This window comes from Esox lucius, chromosome 21 (assembly GCF_011004845.1).
Source record: "Esox lucius isolate fEsoLuc1 chromosome 21, fEsoLuc1.pri, whole genome shotgun sequence".
NCBI classification, from domain to species: Eukaryota; Metazoa; Chordata; class Actinopteri; order Esociformes; family Esocidae; genus Esox; species Esox lucius.
In genome coordinates this window covers 23,403,439-23,423,556 of record NC_047589.1, presented here as the reverse complement: position 1 = coordinate 23,423,556, position 20,118 = coordinate 23,403,439, and the positions used below count along the sequence as shown (strand labels likewise).

The 20,118-nt window shown below is 40.1% G+C and overlaps 2 protein-coding genes across 2 annotated transcripts; one reads left to right on the top strand and one right to left on the bottom strand.

The window, feature by feature from the left end:
- Window positions 1-1,359: 1,359 nt before the first annotated feature.
- On the bottom strand, window positions 1,360-11,235 carry tmeff1b (transmembrane protein with EGF-like and two follistatin-like domains 1b). The gene is made up of 10 exons (XM_010899354.3): window positions 10,502-11,235; window positions 7,095-7,204; window positions 6,754-6,883; window positions 6,609-6,635; window positions 6,350-6,446; window positions 5,839-5,987; window positions 3,205-3,261; window positions 2,941-3,061; window positions 1,777-1,938; window positions 1,360-1,477 (listed from the first exon to the last, which is right to left on the bottom strand). Exons 1-10 carry the CDS (start codon window positions 10,656-10,658, stop codon window positions 1,393-1,395), a joined length of 1,095 nt encoding a protein of 364 aa, XP_010897656.1. The 5' UTR covers window positions 10,659-11,235; the 3' UTR covers window positions 1,360-1,392.
- A 1,149-nt stretch (window positions 11,236-12,384) lies between these two features.
- Window positions 12,385-19,844, top strand: si:ch73-173p19.2 (V-type proton ATPase 116 kDa subunit a). Its single transcript, XM_010899363.3, has 20 exons — window positions 12,385-12,717; window positions 13,378-13,456; window positions 13,636-13,733; window positions 13,868-13,996; window positions 14,136-14,236; window positions 14,467-14,593; window positions 14,728-14,810; window positions 14,925-15,018; window positions 15,244-15,456; window positions 15,577-15,727; window positions 16,083-16,216; window positions 16,592-16,752; window positions 16,869-16,962; window positions 17,378-17,496; window positions 17,705-17,912; window positions 18,026-18,130; window positions 18,321-18,398; window positions 18,544-18,661; window positions 18,896-19,067; window positions 19,253-19,844. The coding sequence occupies exons 1-20, from the start codon at window positions 12,601-12,603 to the stop codon at window positions 19,335-19,337; spliced, it is 2,466 nt and encodes an 821-aa protein (XP_010897665.2). The 5' UTR covers window positions 12,385-12,600; the 3' UTR covers window positions 19,338-19,844.
- Window positions 19,845-20,118: the final 274 nt, after the last annotated feature.

The following is a 20,118-nucleotide window of genomic DNA, read 5'->3' as shown; positions in this document are numbered from 1 at the left end:
AGAGTTATGGGCAAAGGGCGAAATAACAGAAACTGTATCGACCTCTGCTGGTGAGCTGTGCTAGTGTAGTGGTGCCTAACACTGACAGCATCAATGTCGGAATCTTTTACACATTTTGATTTTATACGTACATTTTAGTAATTTGGCCGACACTTTAATCTAGAGAGAATTACACTTAGTGCATTCCTCTTGAAATAGCTATGTGGGACACCCACACAACTAAGCCATAGTAAGTGCATTTTTAGTCAGTTATGTAGCTATCAGCAGTCACCTGACAACATGGCCACCGTGTTTATGACCTGCACACTCATGTAAATGCCTTCCACATAACCTGCTGATTCCTCTTATATGATTGGACTATCATCATGTCACAGACAAAGTGGTGACCCATGGAGCCTTTCTTCGTCACATAACCACTGATCTGTCCAGGGAATGACAAAACCGCAATCTCCTAATATATGTTTATATTATCATCGGATGCCCTGTCTTACAAAATACTGGTCAGATTCAAAATGCTGTGCAGTTTAAAAGACTATAAGAATAAAAAAGTCAATTGTGTAGATATCTGTAGAAATTTGCTGATTTACCCGAAGTGGCTGAACAGCTTGTATTGCAATAAAATAACATGAATGTGCCTTCACCTTTTCCTGAAACATTATTGAACAAGCTAGTCATTCATCTTATAGAGTAGAATATGTAGACAACACAAGCATTTGGCACACAGATCTTTTAATACTAATGACACTACATCACCGAACACATTTTTACAGCTCATGCGATATGCAAGATCTTTCATAACATCGGGTTTACACCTATTTCATTAACATCAATACAAACAACATTAGGACAGTTAAAAACAACAAAGTATATATAAAAACATTTAAATTAGTACCTAGTCATTAGTGTTCCATCTCTGGAACTGGTATTTTTAAAAGTAACCAAAACAAACTGTACACATCAGCTTATACCTCATTTATAGAAAACTGCATTTGGTATATAGTTGTATTTTGTAAAAAAAGAATAATACTTAACAATAAAAAAAGTAAAAAGGTACTTCGGTGAAGCTGATAAATAGCATGAGTCCATTCCCTATGTTTCCAAGGTGGGAATGCCTAAAACTACTGCCACCCCTTGCTAACAAAGGATGATCAGGTTAAAATGGCTGAATGGCTGTCCTTTTCCTGTCTGTTTGAAAGGATAAATAATGCAGCAGTCAGTAAAAAAAAAAAATAACAGCAAAGAGCTGCATATGTCCAAAGGGGAGCGTGAAATAAGGCCCCATTAAAAGAAGAATAAACATCCATTCAAAATAAAGTAGGCACAAAACAACAGATATCAAAATGCGATCCATGTGATGTGAAAAAGCCTTTTTTTTCTTTTTATAAAAACGGGCTACATCATCCTGGACGATGTCCCAGACGGGAAGTGGCCAAGGTGTTGCTTTTGTCTTCGTCCCCTCTGGTTTTTGGGACATCGCCTAAATAAGACAAAATAATTCAAACGATGCATTTTGACAGCCCCTGCAAACAGGTTATCAGCACTACAGGACAAAACCTCTATACAGTATTACAGAGAATACACACAGATCATACTTCACAGTCATCACCTTTGGTCAAGCGACATACATTGTCACATTTGACATTGCCCCCTTTCAAACCACTGGGTAATTCATGCTTACTTAACCGTTACATTGTTACCGAAAATTCTAAGAATTTTTTTTTACGAAAGAATCAGAAATAAGAAGATCAGGTAGGTCGCTTTACAGGGCACACCCACCGTGTGAAACACATGACGACAGCCACGATGATAGCGATCTGCACGGCACCAATGATGGCCGCTATGAGGACGTAGTGGAGCTTCTGTCCACTCGGCACCACGTACAGGATGTTGAAGTCCTGAATCTCCTCACACTGCTGCCCAGTGTAGCCTGAGTCACAGCTGCGGAGGCAGAAAAACAGGTAACACTTCGTGTCAAATGATATGGCGAGATGGTAATGAATAATGTATCTATTAGTAATACATTTTGGTATAATTAGGATAGGCTGCAGTTAGTTAGTCATTACTTTTCTTCAGTTTAGCAATAGATAGTGTCTGTTTTTTTCCCCCAGCAGATGTAGGGAATAGGTATTGTGGCTGAATCAGGTACTAAAACCACAACATTGTGTTGAATGAGAAAATCTCATACAAACAACTCTTATTTGTTTTATGCCAAAAAACATTTTACAGGTGAAGTAAGTTATTTTAGACACCAGCAAATATGTTCCTTGCCAGCAACAGCTGCACATTCCAATGAAATGACTTAATGTTCATTTGGCTTGGTTTTATCTAAAAACACTAGAATGACTATAGGAAAAAAAGTGTTGGTAAGAGTTACAGGCCTAGTGGTGGAGTCTCAACAATAGAATAATCGATTCCTCAACTCAAGCATGTTGACATCTCAAAAGTTAAACATGCAGCTCAGTCACCAGACAGGTGAGTCAGAACAGTGTGTGCCCTATATAGTAATAAAGATGTGTTCCTCCCAATGTAATGAGGAACCTATGGGCTCTGCAATATCACGTCGGTGTGTATTTGTGTGTGCGCATCCACTTCAACATGTTTCAGGCGTCAAACAAGAGTTGACCTCTATGACTCTAGCTACAGGAGTCGGGAGTAAGCTCCAGAAATCCTGGAGTTATGCACCCCTAGGCCGGCCTGCCCAGGCAAGAGCAGGGGGTTTTCCACAAGTGCCTCAGAGGGAGACAACGTTAGAATAGCACAACACATTTCAGCTCAGTTGGGACAGCTAGCAAACAGCCTGGGACATAGATACCCTTATGAAACTTCCAGATATGTGCCCAACCAAAGAAACACTAAAGAAAACGATGAATTGTATTCTTTTTGTGAAAGACAACATGCATGGGAACAAATGTAGGCCAGTAGAAAACCGCTTTATCTCACCGGCATGAGGGGATGCTATACTTGACTTCACATTGGCCGTGTTCACAGAAGTTGGCGTAGTCGTCCGTGCAGGGGGTCGGTATCCCTCCATAAGCCGGACCCTCCCCTACGTCAGCCGTGTCTTACAAGGTGGGGAGAAAATCCTGTTCATTAATATTGATGATATAAATAACCTATCCTGAGTTGGGGTTCAAAGAAAACTGACATTTACTCGACAGCTATACAGACCACGGTGAGGGAGTTATCTACTGTCTTTAACCTCACCAAAAAGATCTGTGTTGGTGTTGCTGACATCATCTATGTCCTTCTTCTTCCCTTTTTCTGAAATGAGAGATGTTGGTACAGTAGATAAATGACCAAATATGGCAATATCCATAAACAATACGCAGTGGCCTCCAGAATTATTGGCGCCTTTGGTAAATAAGAGCAAAAAAAAGGTGGAATGTGGAAAAAAACGAGTTGTTGTTAGTCAGCTTGATTTTACACTTAGAAAGTTGTATCAATATAACAATCATTAAAGTCATCATTTAGTAATATTTATTTTATTCTAGAACAAGTGTACCACAGTTACACAGTTGGCACTCTTGCATGTACTACTTTGTGATTCCTTCCCTTGACAAGAAACCAGCTACTGTATATATATAACCATTAAATATCTGTTGAATTTAATTTATATTTAAAAATAAACATTATGAAGAAAAACATGTTTTTTTCACACAGTAAAAAGTTGAAAAGAAATTGAATTGGTGGAACTCAGGGAATCATTGGAATTCCAGCTCCATGATCTTAGAGAGCCCCAATCACAAATATTCTATGATTCTTATTAGAGATTATATATCATGGCCAGAAAAGTGCCCCACTTTTTCTTTATGCCTGGAGCAAGCACTGACAAGATCACATTAAGGTCACATCCAGTTACCTAATGCTGCCTTGATAGAGAAGCAAAGCTGTTATGGTATTTTACATACATTTCCGCTTCAACTCAAGCATGAAAAAAAGAAATCTTTGTTAAACTGTAATGTAGTTAATTTACTAAACATGCCGTTCAGAATTAATTTCACTCATTTGCAGTTCACTAGCATTCCCATAATCATTAAAATGAACTTGGTCATTGAACAAGCCATTTTGTCTATATCAGATACCAAGGTCTTCTGTTTGTAATATACCAACATACAGCATGTCCTGCCGTGTTGTTCTGAGAATCCGTCTTCTGATGTTATGTACTGTACAGTGGAACAAAAGGATGACCCGTGACACAAGGCTTCTACTCGGGCCAGGGGGAGCACAAGGCCCTGGCTAACATTACATAGACAGACAGTTATTGTGATGTGGGCAGGCCTTTGCGGTGCTCATTTGCATTGCCAAATGAAACAAATGACAGATAAGTGGCGAGCGACTGGATTTAACTCGGGGGCAATTTGGCCCTGTTAGGGTGTACGGCTACACACAGGCATGCTTCACTAGTTTTAAAGTCTCTCCTGGAAGAACTGGATGACTGCACTGTCAGCAGGAATCACTCGCAACTGATTTAGGAATAGGCAGACACTCAGGTCTCATGACAAATGCTGTTAGATAAACAGATCAGGCTATACACAATAATTGCTCTGTAAGAATGAATATACCAGCATATGAAATACCATTATAAGATTACTATAGGAATATTGGAACATACATAACCAGCCACCCAGCCTTTCCACCCTCACGTGCGAACTTGGAGAACCAGATACCCAGCCCCAACAACAGCCTTCTGTAGTTCACTATACTACCTGAAAACGACACTCTTAGCAGTTAGAATCCGTGTCTCCTTGGGAATGAGAAGTTCTGTTCCCGTGGCTTTTTTAAAGGAAATGTTGCTCCAAACTGCAGTGTTCAACCATGACACTGCTAAAAACTCCAGGTTTAAAACTGTGCAGCTGATCATTTAGAAGTTGCAGCCTACTGTCCCTGGTGAAAATGGTATTATTCTTCAAATCAAACCTGCCACTGGAGACTAGGTAGCACCCACAGTCCCTAAGGTACCCAGTGCTGAAGCGAGACAGAACAAGAACGCTGAGCAAACATAGTGGAGACGTGTTGCACAGTATTTTTTGTATTGTATTATTATTTGAATTGTGCTCAGTTAACAAGGTCCCCTGATGATGCGAGGCCCCAGGCCACCTGCTGTTGTTCCTGGATTAAGTCCACCAGGAATTCTGAATAAAATATGAGAGTTTACATTCATGTAATATTTTGGAGAAAATGCACACTCTGTAAAACAAAATATCTACTTAAATTCTTCATGTTAATACATATTTTAAAGTATTTTGGGTGTGGGACAAACATTTGGGGTTGCACGGTGTTGCACTGAAATAAGTAACCACGTTGGAAAGGGGTCTTTGAAGTTCTCTGACCAGATGGGTCCCCAAGGACCCTCTGTCATTATGTGGCAAAAATCCAACTGTGAACATGCCAAACAAGATATTAAAGTATTTTGATTTGAACAGCAGGCGTTGTTTCAAGTAGTTGAGCGGCCTCGGTCGTGGCTAAATCTCCACTCCAGACCTCAAAGCCGGTTCCACTCCAGTTTTTCATTGTTCCCCTCTAATCAGACTCTGATTTAGACCTGGGACACGTGGTTGCTATTCATTATGAGGTAGAACAGATAACCATCAGGACCTGGAGCCTTCAGAATACCAGTTGAATGGCCCTGCCATATAGCATACAGTAGTGTGTTATGAATGCAGGGGAACTGAGAGAGAGGCTTGTATAAACACATCTGGAATGGCGACTGGAATCCAGGGGATCGTTCGCAGGGCACACTAGTAAGGCACCAAATATGATGTTTCATTCTCAAAGCGTCTGAATGGAAAATGTTAAACGTTTCTAAATGTAAATTGTAATGTGTAAATGTGGGATTACCTGGACACCTCCCCAGGTGCTTGACGTCGATCTTGACCTGCTTCAAGCATGAAGCCTCTCTTACGTGACAGGGGGTACTGTAGGAGTTCCCGTCGGTTCCACACACAGGGTTCTCATTATGGCCACTGCAGTCAATGTTGCACATGCACCTGGGTGTTGAGGAAATCAGTGATGTACACTTCTGTTTCACTATGCACAAGGTTTGCACCGCAGCATTGGCCATGCTAAGCATACACCAGCAATCAAACGGAGTTGAATGTGACAACCCAGAACCCTAGAATATATTGAGAGAATAAGAGAAGATCTGGAAGGAGGGCTAGCAACAGCTAAGGCCTCAGGGAATTTGGGATCCAGTCCTGCTTTCATAAACTAGCGAAAGCACAATTCTCGTCTTGTCCTCATGCAATTAACTACCCTTTGGCCAGGTCATTATTGAAGAGGAAAATGTATCAACTGATTTACCTGGTTAAATAATGATTGAATATATCACTAAAACTATATGTGTACTCACAATACATCCTCTGAGTCAACATCACATTCTGCCCCAAAATTGCAGTTGCCGCATTTTGTGGGCTTTTTCCCTCTGCTTGTGCCAGACCCTTCATCATCTATAGGAAAGAAATGGTCACATCAACAAGATTAATATTGTTCCATTAGTGTTAAGATCTGGAAAGTATTTGTTTCAGCAATCAATTTTAGCACTTTTTTGTACTAATACAAAGTTTGTTTTGTTCTCTTTATACTATTATATTCTAGTATGAGCACTGTACCTCTATCGCCTGATCCAGAACTGCCATCTGTGTTTTAAGAGCATAGAAAATTAATTTTAACTTCAGCTTGATCTGAATGACTAATAACAAAATGACTAGGGACATAATATAGTGATAAACGGGTGATTCTGCTATTGGGACTCACCTGTAAAGCAGGCCCCATCAGAGACCTGTGTTAACGGCTTCTGCTGCTTGCATGCAGCTCTCCTCAGGAAGCACTCGTTCTGGTAAGTGTCCCCGTTGGTCCCACAAACCGGGGTGTACTTCTTACTGCACTGAAACACCACAACAAACAGTAGGAGATAGAAGTTAACGAACCCCAATGGCGTGGACTGTTTCAGGGGACAGGGACCATAGAAGAAGGACATAGACGCCATATAATGCCACATTTAACAAAGCAGCGTCTGCTAGCTCTCACGACACCAATGGTCCAGTTATTTCTCAACAGACAGAACATGATAGCCTATATTGGACTGTGTCACTTACATGGAACTGGCAGACACATTTAAGGTCAGCCCCACTTTCCCGGCAGGTGCCACCATAACGACATGTCGCAGCGTCACACACTCTCAGGTCACTCTTCTTCTCAGAAAAATCTGTTGAAGCAAGATATCTTTAACAGCATGGCAGCAAAATAAAAATCTCCAGGTGAAAAAGGTCACACCTGAATATCCAGCACTGTATGTGCAATAGTATTTATAGGCTTTTCTGTCTTTGAGAAATGTGAAAATATGAAACAATGGAGTCGATGGGGTGCAAAGACATTCAAAACACTGCCTTTGACAAAAAAATTTTTAACGATTCTGGTCTGGTCCAGGGGTCTGTGGAAACACATAAATCTACCTAAAATACAGTTAGACTGGAATCCAAACCTACATAATATGTTCCGTCTCACCATGAAAATTAGATTCCCGGCTAAAATACAGCGTGAACAAAGGCTAATTAAGCCCTGACATCTCAAAGAGATCAAGACCACTTGATGACTCCTTCCAGTAATGACTTTCATCCATCCAACACCCTTGTCTGAGCCTAAAGTCAATAACAAGCTTCCCCTTTAGGCAGAGATACAAACGCATCTCTCTCGCTCTCTCTCACACAGGCCGGTATTTATCAGAGGCTAAAATCAATGGCACTAAAAAGAGAGGAGTCAATGTAGCGAAGACCCAGGTCGTTAGCGGCACATAGCTGCCTGACTCCTCCGCCATGAGACATCAATAGTCATCTGCCCACTTCGCCAGCGGTTCTGCTAATGAGAGATTCATTACAGAAAGAGCTTAGCTGCACATCATTCAGTACAAGTCCTTTAACAAAAGTCAGTGCAAAATGTGCATTGTTCAACCATTCAGTGTAGTTGGCCCTTGTTCAAACAGTTATGGGACAGCAAAGCCAGAGCTGTTGAGAGACCAACATGAGGGTCAGGTCCTAACTGATAATCTTTGATCGGGAACTCAAAGACTTTATGTGTCAGAGGCATTGTTTATAAATTCAGTAGGAATGAAATTTCAGGTTGCCAAAGTGGACCACTAAGCACTTAAAGTACTTTGATAGCAAGGCAAGCAATCACAATATTGGCTGAATAAGCTAATCTTTAGCATAAGTGGCCATGAGTAGGCAATTACATTGAAATATTTAGTTTTTAGCTCTGTAGCTCTGATATACTACTGTTGAAAGAGTTCAACATGATTGCTGTGCTACTGTGCCAGAACACCTCTATGTTCATGGACACCCTGAGGGAGAGTATTTCACTCAGGAGGAAAGGTTAACGTAGCTCTAATGGAGAAGTGAGAAGGCCTTCCCCGCCTTCCAGGCAGGTTTGACAGGAGCCATTTAAATCCTCCTGGGGTCAACAATGTTATCTTCCAGTCCTCCTATCAACTAGCAGCACATTGGAAAATCCTTGGCCTGGGAGAAATACAGCGAGGGAGAGATGGAGGAAGGGAAGGAGAGTGGGAGAGGGTAAAGGAGAGAAAGAAAAAGACAAGAGAATGAGACAGAGAGAGAAATTAAGACATAAAGACAGAGTGCATAAGGAGAGAGAGAGGACGGGCAAAAGTGAGAAACGAAGGCGATGGGAACAGAATCCCACTCCACTTCCAGGCTGAACTGAAGTTCCCCTCCTGCAATAACATCCAGTCCCCATGAGTCAAGACCAATTCTCAATGTGTTTGATCTGCAGCAGGAGTCTAATAGCTTTAAGCTGTTTTATTCCAATGAGTAACTCCTCTGTTCCAGAAGAAGAGGAAGCCACTACATCACTAATCCAATGGTTTGGCAAAGGTAAACATGCGACAGGGGCTACCCTTTGAACAAATGGGAATTAAAGTCGTTCCAAGCCAAAGATAATCATCAGCCCCTCCTAACAATTAACAACAATCACCTCCTCTTCTCCACAGACTTCAACCAATGTTCCTTGTCTCTGTATAACATCTCAGTCTCCCTGCACTTAAATTACTATTGATTCAATTTGTCAGATTTTGTCACTAACATCACTGCTGTAGATGGGTCCAAAAACCAACATGTGAGTCATGACTAGTACTCCTTTGTAAACAATAGTGGAAAGAGTGGAAAGAGTTACTGCAGTTGGAGTCATGGTGGGATTAAGACTTGAATTCAATCACACCCCAATGAAACAGAATGGACTGGTACCAGCCCAGGCTATTGCAGCATTAGTAATGTAAGTCTGGTAATTCTTGTTTGTTCGTAATATAATATCTAGGTAACAGTTTTTTTTAAACAAGTATTAGGCACAGATCAATCTAGTGCAGTGTTTACTTTGTGTGAAACAGTTGGGACAGTTGGACTACCACAATTCACAGTCAGGCTCCCAATTGGCCCAGCCGTCCTGTATATTGTTCCATTGAATGTTGTAATCAATTTAACGCTTTACGGAAAAGGGAGATGAATAGATGCTGAGGTCCCATCTGTTTTGGACTTCTCTGAGCCTGATCAGGGCCTCTTATAGTTTGTTTCCAGGAGCAGTAATGAGTAACCATGACCCTTGGGGAAAGGGGATGGCCCTTCCTATTGAGGAAAGTTAATTGGCTGACTAGCAAATGTAAACAAATAGCCTGACAAGAGTTAAACAATTAGTATTCTGTTTAACTCTTAGGAATAAGAGTTAAACAGAATACTAATTGGGAAAGCTACTCAGACAGCTAGGCTTAGCTCTTAATTATAATCTGGACAACTCTGAAATCAATAGAGAAAATTGTAGCCTTCTGACTGAGCGCAATACACACATCTCTGTAACCAACAGTTGTTATGGGAACAAGAGGACAACACTCGGGACCTTGGGGATTATTGAAAAGGTGAAACCACATCTACATCGTGTTTACGATTTCCAGATTCTATCCATAATGAAGCATAGGTAAGTCTGTTGAAGTCACACACTGAATGTTGTTTATCATCCTGTGGTAGAGAAAACCCATCCTCTCTGCAACCCTACATGTAACTCGTGGTGACACTACTGTTCAAGCAAAAATGATTACCTGTCCTGACAATGACACTAAGCACTATTTACACTTAATAGTGAAACCCTGACAAGAAGATCAGAAGAACAATCCAGGGTGGGGTTTGCAAATAATGTCCCTGCACGCACCACACCAGAGGGAACAGAGGTACTTATCCTTCCAATAAACGTAGGCCTATAAAATCTAATTGCAATGTAATCCCAATAGAGAAAAAATTATATTTATCTTAAATGGCAGTGACATTGCCTTCCTTATTTCTGTTCTTTGTTATGTTGGTCAAGGAGGGTGTCCCCGTGAGCGGCGTTTATTCAGCATAACCTACCTCCTTAGGGTCCTGCACAGCAAACATACAGGAAGTGTGTATTCTTAAGATCTTGTGTAGGTAAATTTAAATAATAAAACCATTTGTTGTTTAAAACTCACCTACGCATCCTTTGCCTTTTCCTGAGACACATTCGCTGCTCAGAGGGTGCGAGGCTTGTGCTCCAGGCAGTTTAGAGACTACCAAAAGGCAGAGGACAGACAAGAGAAAACGGCCTGCCGAAGGTCCGTGAGATGAGAGTGGATATCTTATTGACATGATGTGCACGATGCTGTGTAGTGGACACAGTGTATTTTCTCAAAATCAAACGCTATACCTATTTCATTCAAATTGTAAAAATACTGCAACGAATCCAGTGGATGTGCAGAATCCAGTCGTGGATTAATAGAAAGGGAAAACGCGTTGTTACTGACAAACTGTTTCACCCACGGCTAAAAAAGGTTTAATCTCTTTCGCAAAAGCGGGATTATCTCCCAGGATAGCCATAGAAAAAAACACATTATCTCAGAGTTCGGCGCACAAATATCATAAAGCGAATGTCTGGTTGATTGTATTGATGGCTCGCCTGGTCGTCGTAGTGATAGGGTGTGCGATCATGGGCTATTTTGCCTGTCGCCTCTTTACCTTTGACGTGTCCGTCTCTCTCTATTTTATCTCAGCCGCAAACAGATGGCTTAAATTTCCCTCTGAGAATCACTGCCTCCTTCCTCAACAGTACCCGCAAAAGAAAAAACAAAGTATTGTTCTAGCATTTACTCAGACAATGTCTGAGGTTCTGAGAATCACCATCATCAACAAAGGACTTCAGTGATGCTCTGGAATCACATGACTTGAGACCACCCCCAATCACTGAAGCACCGTTTGCCGTGGTGGGGCACGGTCCCCTTATAAATAAAATATATGTGGGGAGGGGATTCCGATTGCAGCCTCTACTAGGTTACTACTATCACAGGACACCCATCCCCATTCAACTCCATCCCCTGAAAATGTAATTTGTCTGTTTTTTAATCTCCATCAAAATGACTGTCTGATAAATTGATATTACATTTCTTAATTAAAGTAAAGTGAAATCCTAAAACATTTATCTCAAATATGAATAATAAGAGATTTAGAGAATTAAAGATTAAGAATTTATTGACGTTTTTAATAATGTACGTATATACAAAAACAACACAAATATTTATGAGAACAAATACGTTATGAATTGCAGTCCTGAGAACAATAATTCTGTGATTAGAAAAATGTGAGTCAGAATAAACCATCAGCAAATCAGGTCGTGTAAATACATCCCTATTTTTTCCCCTGTGATGTTCAAACAACCAACCTGAGCATTTCAACCCCACAGGAGTCTTTCAAATACATACATTTTTATTTTATTTTATTAAATTAACATCCACATACAGTGATTTATAGGACAATGGTTATGATTCATACATTGTTGATAAATAAAAGTTTAAAATATTTTGTTGTGAGCAAAAATAAAAAAAAAAAACATATTTATTAAATAATAATAATAATAAAAATCTGACTTTGTGCGCCTCTTGCGGCAGCTCACCAGCCAACCCAAGTTTGAGAACACATGGCTCATCACCACTCACATTTCACCTCTGTAGCTAAATCAGTAAATAAAAATAAGCTCCACAAATGACCAGAATGTTAATTTTGATGGACTGAAGACAAACTTTTTGTGTGTACAAAAACAATATATTTTAGTATCCAGATAGCCCCCAAGCATGTACCCCAAGTGGTATTTTCCCGTCCAGGATCACAGAGCTGAGTTTAATAGGCTAAGTGGACCGTGGGGGCGGCCTATAATATGGCCGTGTAATAAGCTTTCAACTAACTAATCAATTTATGCCATAAGCCTCTACCCTACTGATGAGGCTAGTGGCTCACTCAGGCCTTGCATGCCTGCACAGCCCAGTGGCCCAGCACGTCATGTGGGGTTGGTCAGTACCAGAGCAGCCCTGTCCTTATTGATCCTGCCGACACAACAACCACTCTTTTTCTCTGTCATGTTTGGGCTGCCCTTCAAAAAATATTGACTAGGAGTACCACACAAAACAGCTCAGCCACAGGCAAGCCATTACCAGACCGTCGCGGTGCCTTCGTGTGTTGTCACAGCAACAGTGGGTGACCCGGGGATTTGTTCACACGGTGGGATTACCGAAGAGACATCTGAATTAGTTTAGAACAAAACATGGATTCCTTTTTTCGGAGTGAAGAGATGTGCCTTGTGCAGCTGTTCTTCCAGACTGAGTCGGCTCATAACTGTATCGACGAGCTGGGGCATCTTGGACTGGTGCAGTTTAAAGATGTGAGTAAAACTATTCCATTTTCATTCAAACCAGTGGATTTCTGATGTCCTGTGTTGACTATTTCTGTACCGCGAACACTTTCATTTGCATTTGATGTTTAACATATGTTTGAGTTTTCATTTTGTCAACATCTTATTCATATTAAATTCCTCAAATTAAAAATGGTCACCCCAGTTTTAAAAAAGGGGAGACACCTTAAACTAAGCACAGTATGGCTAAAGGCATGAAGGTCACTTACATTAAGCTTGACACCTGACCATATCCAAGTGATTCATTTAAATGGCCTACCCTGGATGCAATACAATTCTAAAATGCATAAATATTCAGTTTAAATCAATTAGTCATTATGGGAAAAAGCTGAAACTTCACCTTTCTGTTCATTGGAATGACAAAATGTAAAACATTGACACCCTGTATCACACGAGGAGGCCTATTGATCTCCCTCTGAAATCAATGTTAAAGAATGTTGTCTGTTAAGCCCTCCCTAAAAAAGCACTCAGAAATCGATAACTCACCATGCAAAAACCAAATGGGGATCTATTATTGTGCGTATTATTAATTTACTTATGGAGCGGTCCACACCGTCACTGTCCGAAATGATTTCAGACACAGTGCTAATAATAACAGACCATTTAAAGATGACGTTTCATACATTTCAGCTACATCCTGGAACAGCGGACTTTCAGCGCAGATTTGTGAAGGAAGTAAAGAAATGTGAGGAGATGGAGAGAATTCTTCGTAAGCAACTTTACTTCGTTACTTTGTTTTAGGGATGAGATTGTCCCTATCTTTTTTAATGTTACAGGGTAGGTCATTGAGGGAATGTACATGGAGAAAATATTGTTTAATTTTGATATGGGAGTAAATACCCTAATGGTTATTCAACAAAGTCCTCGCTCGTTAAATGTTTTTACTAGGGTTCCTGAAAAAGGAGGTTATCACATCAAACATCCTCATCCCAGCTGACTTTACTACTGAGCGAATATCTCTTCCACGAGATGTTCTGGATTTAGAGGTAAGGCACTTGCTCTTATAGTTGGTCCCTAGTTTCTTTCCCAGCCATGTTTATCATTAGTTTAATGTAACTTGATTGCACTAATTAATACACCGAACTCCTCTTGGGATGCAATTTTATCAATGTCTGTAAAGTCTAGCTTTGACAAACTGGAGCAGGAGCTCAAGGAGATTAACTCAAACCGAGACACCCTTAGGCAGAACTTCACTCAACTAACAGAGATCAACCATCTATTGCATATGACCGATGACTTTTTTGTGGAGGTAAATTACTAATTACATTTGATTAACATATATGTCATACCATGACAAATATAGGGATGGGGAAAACCCCACTGAAACACATTAGAATGTCCAAAATATAATAAAGATGTATTTATTTTATTTTACATTGTGCCTAAAGGTGGAGTCCCAGATGACCATCTCTGAGCTTCCTTCTGAAGATTCTGTGTATTCATCCAGACGTGCCAGCTATGCTAGCACCAATGGATCCCTGAAACTTGGGTACACATTTAACCTTTTTTACATTGAAAGTAACATTTCAGTATTTAGCAAGAATCTCTCATCCAGATTGTATTGATTTTAAGATAGCAAGGAAAGACAACCCCATATTACAGTCATAATACATTTTATCTATGCTGTCTTATTTAAAATACTTTTTGAAAGTCCCTGTGGTCCTAACCTCAGGGGGAAGCTGGTTCCACCATTGAGATGTCTTCCTCTTCTGTCCACAGTTTTGTGGCAGGAGTCATCAAACATGAACGTTTCCCTGCATTTGAGAAGATACTGTGGCGTCTGTTTCATGGAAACTTTGTTCTCCGCCATGCTGAAATCAAACCCCATCAAGAGGAGAATATGGAGGTATTTTGAAGGCATTTTGTTGTTCATATATTCGGGCATAGTAGCTTTTCGGTTTTTGATGTAAAAATGTCCTCAGTACCTCCCTACAATTGTAGGCGTGTGTTGAGTAAGCAAATATTATGTCCTTTTCACAGGAGGTCTTTGTGAAGAAGGATGTGTTTGTAGTTTTTGTCCAAGGTGATCAGGTCAGAGGAAAAATCCGGAAGTTATGTGACGGGTGAGTTAAATACCACTTTAGTATTCCTTAAAATAAGTACATTTGTAAAAAGCAACAACAACAACAAAAAAAACACTGAAACCACAACAATTGACCTAATTATTCCACTGTCAGGTTCCACGCCAGCATGTACCCATGTCCCAACAATGCAGCTGCACGAAAGGAGATGAGAACCAACGTAAACATGCGCATGGAAGACCTTCGTTTGGTAAGAACACAGCGTAGAACCCTATGGCTCCATAACCTCTCCATGTCACTGTCCTTTGTTCTCCTGTTTCACACGTATCTGAATACTGTCGGGATTAGGCCATTCTGCATTAATTGCTCATAATGTATTGTCTGAGATCAATAGAAGCATTGCAGTCTTTTTGAGGGGAAGGACAAAACTAAACACTGGCCTTTCTTTCTGGCCACTCTTCCTGGCTTCTGTCAGGTCCTTAAGAGGACCGAAGAGTTTCGTGTGACCACGCTGACCGCGGCAGCAGCTAACCTCAGAGAGTGGACAGCAAAAGTGAAGAAGATGAAGGCCATCTATTACACACTGAACCTGTGTAACATAGACATCACACAGAAGCTGATAATAGCTGAGATCTGGTGTCCTGTTTCTGACTTAAGCTCTGTGCACGCTGCACTAATAAAGGGATCTGTAAGTATCTGTTACTTGCATTGATTACAAAGTACTGTCCACATGTCTCTTTGGAGTGCACAAATGAACTGTGCGTGTGTGTGTGTGTTTTTCTATCTGTCTGAGCTCTTATAACATTAGGAACAGACTGGATCCAGTGTAACCCCCATTATGAACCGAATCCACACCCAGCAGACACCCCCAACATTCAACAGAACCAATGTCTTCACTTCAGGCTTCCAGAACATTATTGATGCCTATGGTGTTGGCGACTATCAGGAAATCAACCCAGGTGAAAATGACAGGCAACATCCATTTCTTGGACCTGGGTGACCTTGATTTACCCATGGGTTAGCACTCTAGATGTTTTCCACTGGTTCCCCAGGGCTGGTTGAAAGCGCATAGCAAAAATGTGATTGTATTCAAAAGTATGTGTAATATCTATATTATGGCTAACCTGTATTGATAAAACTAAGATCAATCTTCATGGTATGTATAGGTGGGTTCAAGACCCTCATGAAACTGTGACATTACATAATTCTGCTAGTGGTGGGCCAATTTGTGGACATTGGCGTGTTGGGGTTGAGATTGATGGGGTCAGTTGTGGTCCTTGTGAATGATGGATGGTTTGTTTTGCATTCTCTTAGCGCCATACACCATGGTAACCTTCCCCTTCCTGTTTGCGGTCATGTTTGGAGACTGTGGTCATGGTCTTCTCATGACTCTCCTTGCTGTATGGCTGATCCTACACGAAGAACACTTCAGAAAGTTGAAGAATGAGGTATGAGGAGTTGATGAGGTATGAGGAGATGATGAGGTATGGGGAGTTGATGAGGTATGAGGAGATGATGAGGTATGTGGAGATGATGAGGTATGAGGAAATTATGAGGTATGAGATGATGATGATGATGTATGAGGAGATGATGAGGCATGGGGAGTTGATGAGATATGAGGAGATGATGAGGTATGAGGGAGTTGATGAGGTATGTGGAGATGATGAGGTATGAGGAAATGATGAGGTATGAGATGATGATGATGATGTATGAGGAGATGATGAGGTATGAGGAGTTGATGAGGTATGTGGAGATGATGGGATCTCCTAATAAATGCAAAACTAATACCCACAATCCATTTATGAAGTTTTTCCTTCCTGCAGTTGGTTGACATGCTGGTGTCTGGACGTTACATCATCCTACTGATGGGCATCTACTCCATTTACACTGGCCTCATCTACAATGACTGCTTCTCCAAGTCCTTCAACCTCTTTGGATCCTCGTGGAGCGTTCGGCACATGTTCCATCCACAAGGACCCTGGACGTGAGTTTATTATCTTATTGCAGCACAGACTACTGTGCTAATCAGCTATTACATTATAATAACATGGTTAGAACAATTACTTGGAATAAGTGCACATTGGTTTTTTTTCTCCTCAGCAATGAGACGTTGCACAATTCTGATTATCTTCAACTGGATCCTCTTGTGTCTGGAGTATACTCTGGCAATCCCTACCCATTTGGTATAGACCCGGTTAGTGAGTGCCAACTCATTTTGAATACGTTTATTACTAAGCAAAATATAACATGTTTACACTTTCTTTTCTTCTGAGAATAGAACAGAATTTTTTGAACAAAAATAGACGATCAAAGCACCAGCAAAAAAGGTTTTAACATACAATGTGAACTCAGTCCCTCCTTGACCATCTGTGTGTGCAAACTGGTTTTGAGGTCAATATATTTCAATATATATATGTCAATATATATAGGTCAATATATATCAGTCTATGTAAGGGCAAAAGGTCAATATATTTCAGTCTAGTTGCACTTGCAGAAATACAGTAAAACTGAGTGCTTGAATTTTAACTGACCGGTCTTCATTTTTTAATGATTCTATTTTATATAGGGCGATCAAAGTATCCGAATCTAACGTATCCTTCTTGATTCAGATGTGGAACATTGCACTGAATAAGCTGTTGTTCCTGAACTCCTACAAGATGAAGATGTCTGTTATAATAGGAGTGGTCCACATGCTCTTTGGAGTCATGCTGAGTTTGGGGAACTACATGTAAGTATTACTGAGACAAGTAGTAGAACCGTAAGAATGACATTTTTAAATAAATGCACAATGAAGCACTACTTGTCAGGTAAAATATCCATACAGTAGGTCCTAATGAAGCTATCTATTATGTGTATGATGAACAAATACTGTGTCACGAAAAATTTGTTCACTATTGCCTCCAACAGAATTCTTTAATCATCTGTTATGTTAACAGATTCTTCAGAAACTTCAAGGATGTTGTGTTGAAGTTCATTCCAGAATTGGTCTTCATGCTGTCTCTGTTTGGATATCTGACCTTCCTCATTCTCTACAAGTGGTGTGTGGTTATCAAGTCTGACTCAGCACCTAGCATTCTTCTCCTCTTCATCAACATGATGTTTTTTGACTACAGCTCCAACGGTGCAATGCTTTACAAAACACAGGTAAAATAGGTTTATTAGGTTTCAAATGTAAAATTTTTTTTTTTTATTTTGGCATTAACATATAGTACAAATTTAAACTGTCATCTTATCTTATGTGTGTTCTTTTTGAACAGAAACCTGTACAGATATTTCTGGTGGTTGTTGCTGGTGTTATGGTACCTTGGCTTCTGTTTGCCAAACCACTGCTCATGTACAGAGAACACAAGCAATCAAAACTGGTAAATCATCTTATTAGAATAATAAAGGGGACTTTACTCCAACAAAAGTATCAGAATGACAAGGGAGTTTGTATGGAGAAGTACTGTGTGAATGTGTACTACCATTTAACTGTATGCACCTATATGTACATCTGCCAACAAAAACAAATACAGTTTGTAATACAGAAGAGTTAAAACCTTACTTCAACAGAAGCCTTCACCGAACAAGCTTCCTATGCAAGATTTTGGAAACTTCATCCAGGAACCTTTAGAAAAGAGTAAAGAAAAGGTATGTCGCTTCTAGAACAATATTTATACGTTTTGTGCTAATGCTAATGAATGCAAATACACAAGTATTTTCTGTAATTTATCATAGTTCTTTTTATTTCAAAATGAACCACATTAAATATATTCAAACCATTTTCTCTTTGCAGATCAGTATGGGTGACATCTTTGTGTACCAAGGGATCCATACCATCGAGTATTGTCTGGGCTGCATCTCCAACACGGCCTCCTACCTACGACTGTGGGCTCTCAGTCTGGCCCATGCTGGTAGTCCTAGTTAGACCTGCTTGTCATGTGATTCCACCTTCCACTTTCAATTCTCTGGCACATATATTAGAATACATCCACAAGGCTGCCATGAGTCCACACCACAAAGCAGGGTTTCTTGTACCAAATGTCACGAGAGACAGTAAAAACCATAGCGGTGACGACAGCATTTAATTTTTCCATTCTAATGTATATGATGTTATCCTCTTCTCCTCGTGGGTTGTGTTTCGACAGAGCTGTCTGAGGTGCTGTGGAAGATGGTTTTGCAGGTAGCTTTAAGGGTCACCTCTGGGATGGGCTCTGTTCTGCTGGCAGTGACCTTTGCCACCTTTGCTGTTCTCACGGTCACCATCCTACTGGTCATGGAAGGCCTCTCCGCCTTCCTCCATGCCCTGAGGCTGCACTGGTAGGGACAAGGAACAGGAGCACACCCGATGTTACTCGATTTCTACACAAGCCGACAGCTTGCCGACAGCTTTGTGATAGCTTATTGTGACGAATTACATATTTAAATCATTATCACTGTACAACAAAACAGACATTACAGTGATGTTCACAATGTTCTTTTTTTTTGTCATTTTACTCCCACAGGGTTGAATTCCAAAACAAGTTCTACCAAGGATCTGGATACAAGTTTTCGCCACTTTCCTTTGACAAAATGCTCAATATGAAGTGATTTCAGAGAAAGAAACATGCTTTTGTGTTGCATAAAGAAGTTTGTGTAAACGCTGTATTTAGAAGGCTTCCCTGTCTATTGAATAGAAATAAGTGCACAGTTTTGCACTTGCCACACGGTGGCAGCATAGCATAGTCAGTATTAGGTATGTCCCAACAATATTTATTTTCTTCCGAAGCAGTCACTTCCAAAAATTACTGGTCTCTTAGACAAATATTTGAGTGAACATTTCCACCATGTTTCTCTAGTAGCAGTAATTTCCTTACAAATCAATCAAGAGAAAAAAATGCACATTAAGAGATGGTTATTGGGACATTCCCATGACCCCAAGCAGACATTACATTCAACAGACTTCACTTCATGACTTTATTAACCTACACTAGAAGGCTGCTAACTACATCCTTTTTCAAAAATAATGCCTTTTAAGGAGCTGTTTCAATCAATAAAATGTAGTTAAAACACCCTTTTACACCTATTATTAATCACAATAGTAAAAAAAAATCAATATTTTCGAATGAAATTAATTAATAATAAAAAACAATTGTGTTAAAATATATGTTTTTTAAATGTAATGGGATATGGAAAATGTGTTATTTTGTTTTGAATTAGACAAAGGATTCTTTAGTGTAACGTTTTCCTTGCAAGAGATTTTATATGAAGAGTGTAATAACACCATCTTTCTTTGGGTTCAAGGGAAGTGTATCCCTTTCCCTGCTAAATAAATACTTTTTATACACTAATTGGTCCTAATAGACAAAAGATTCTATTTATTAGCTTGATC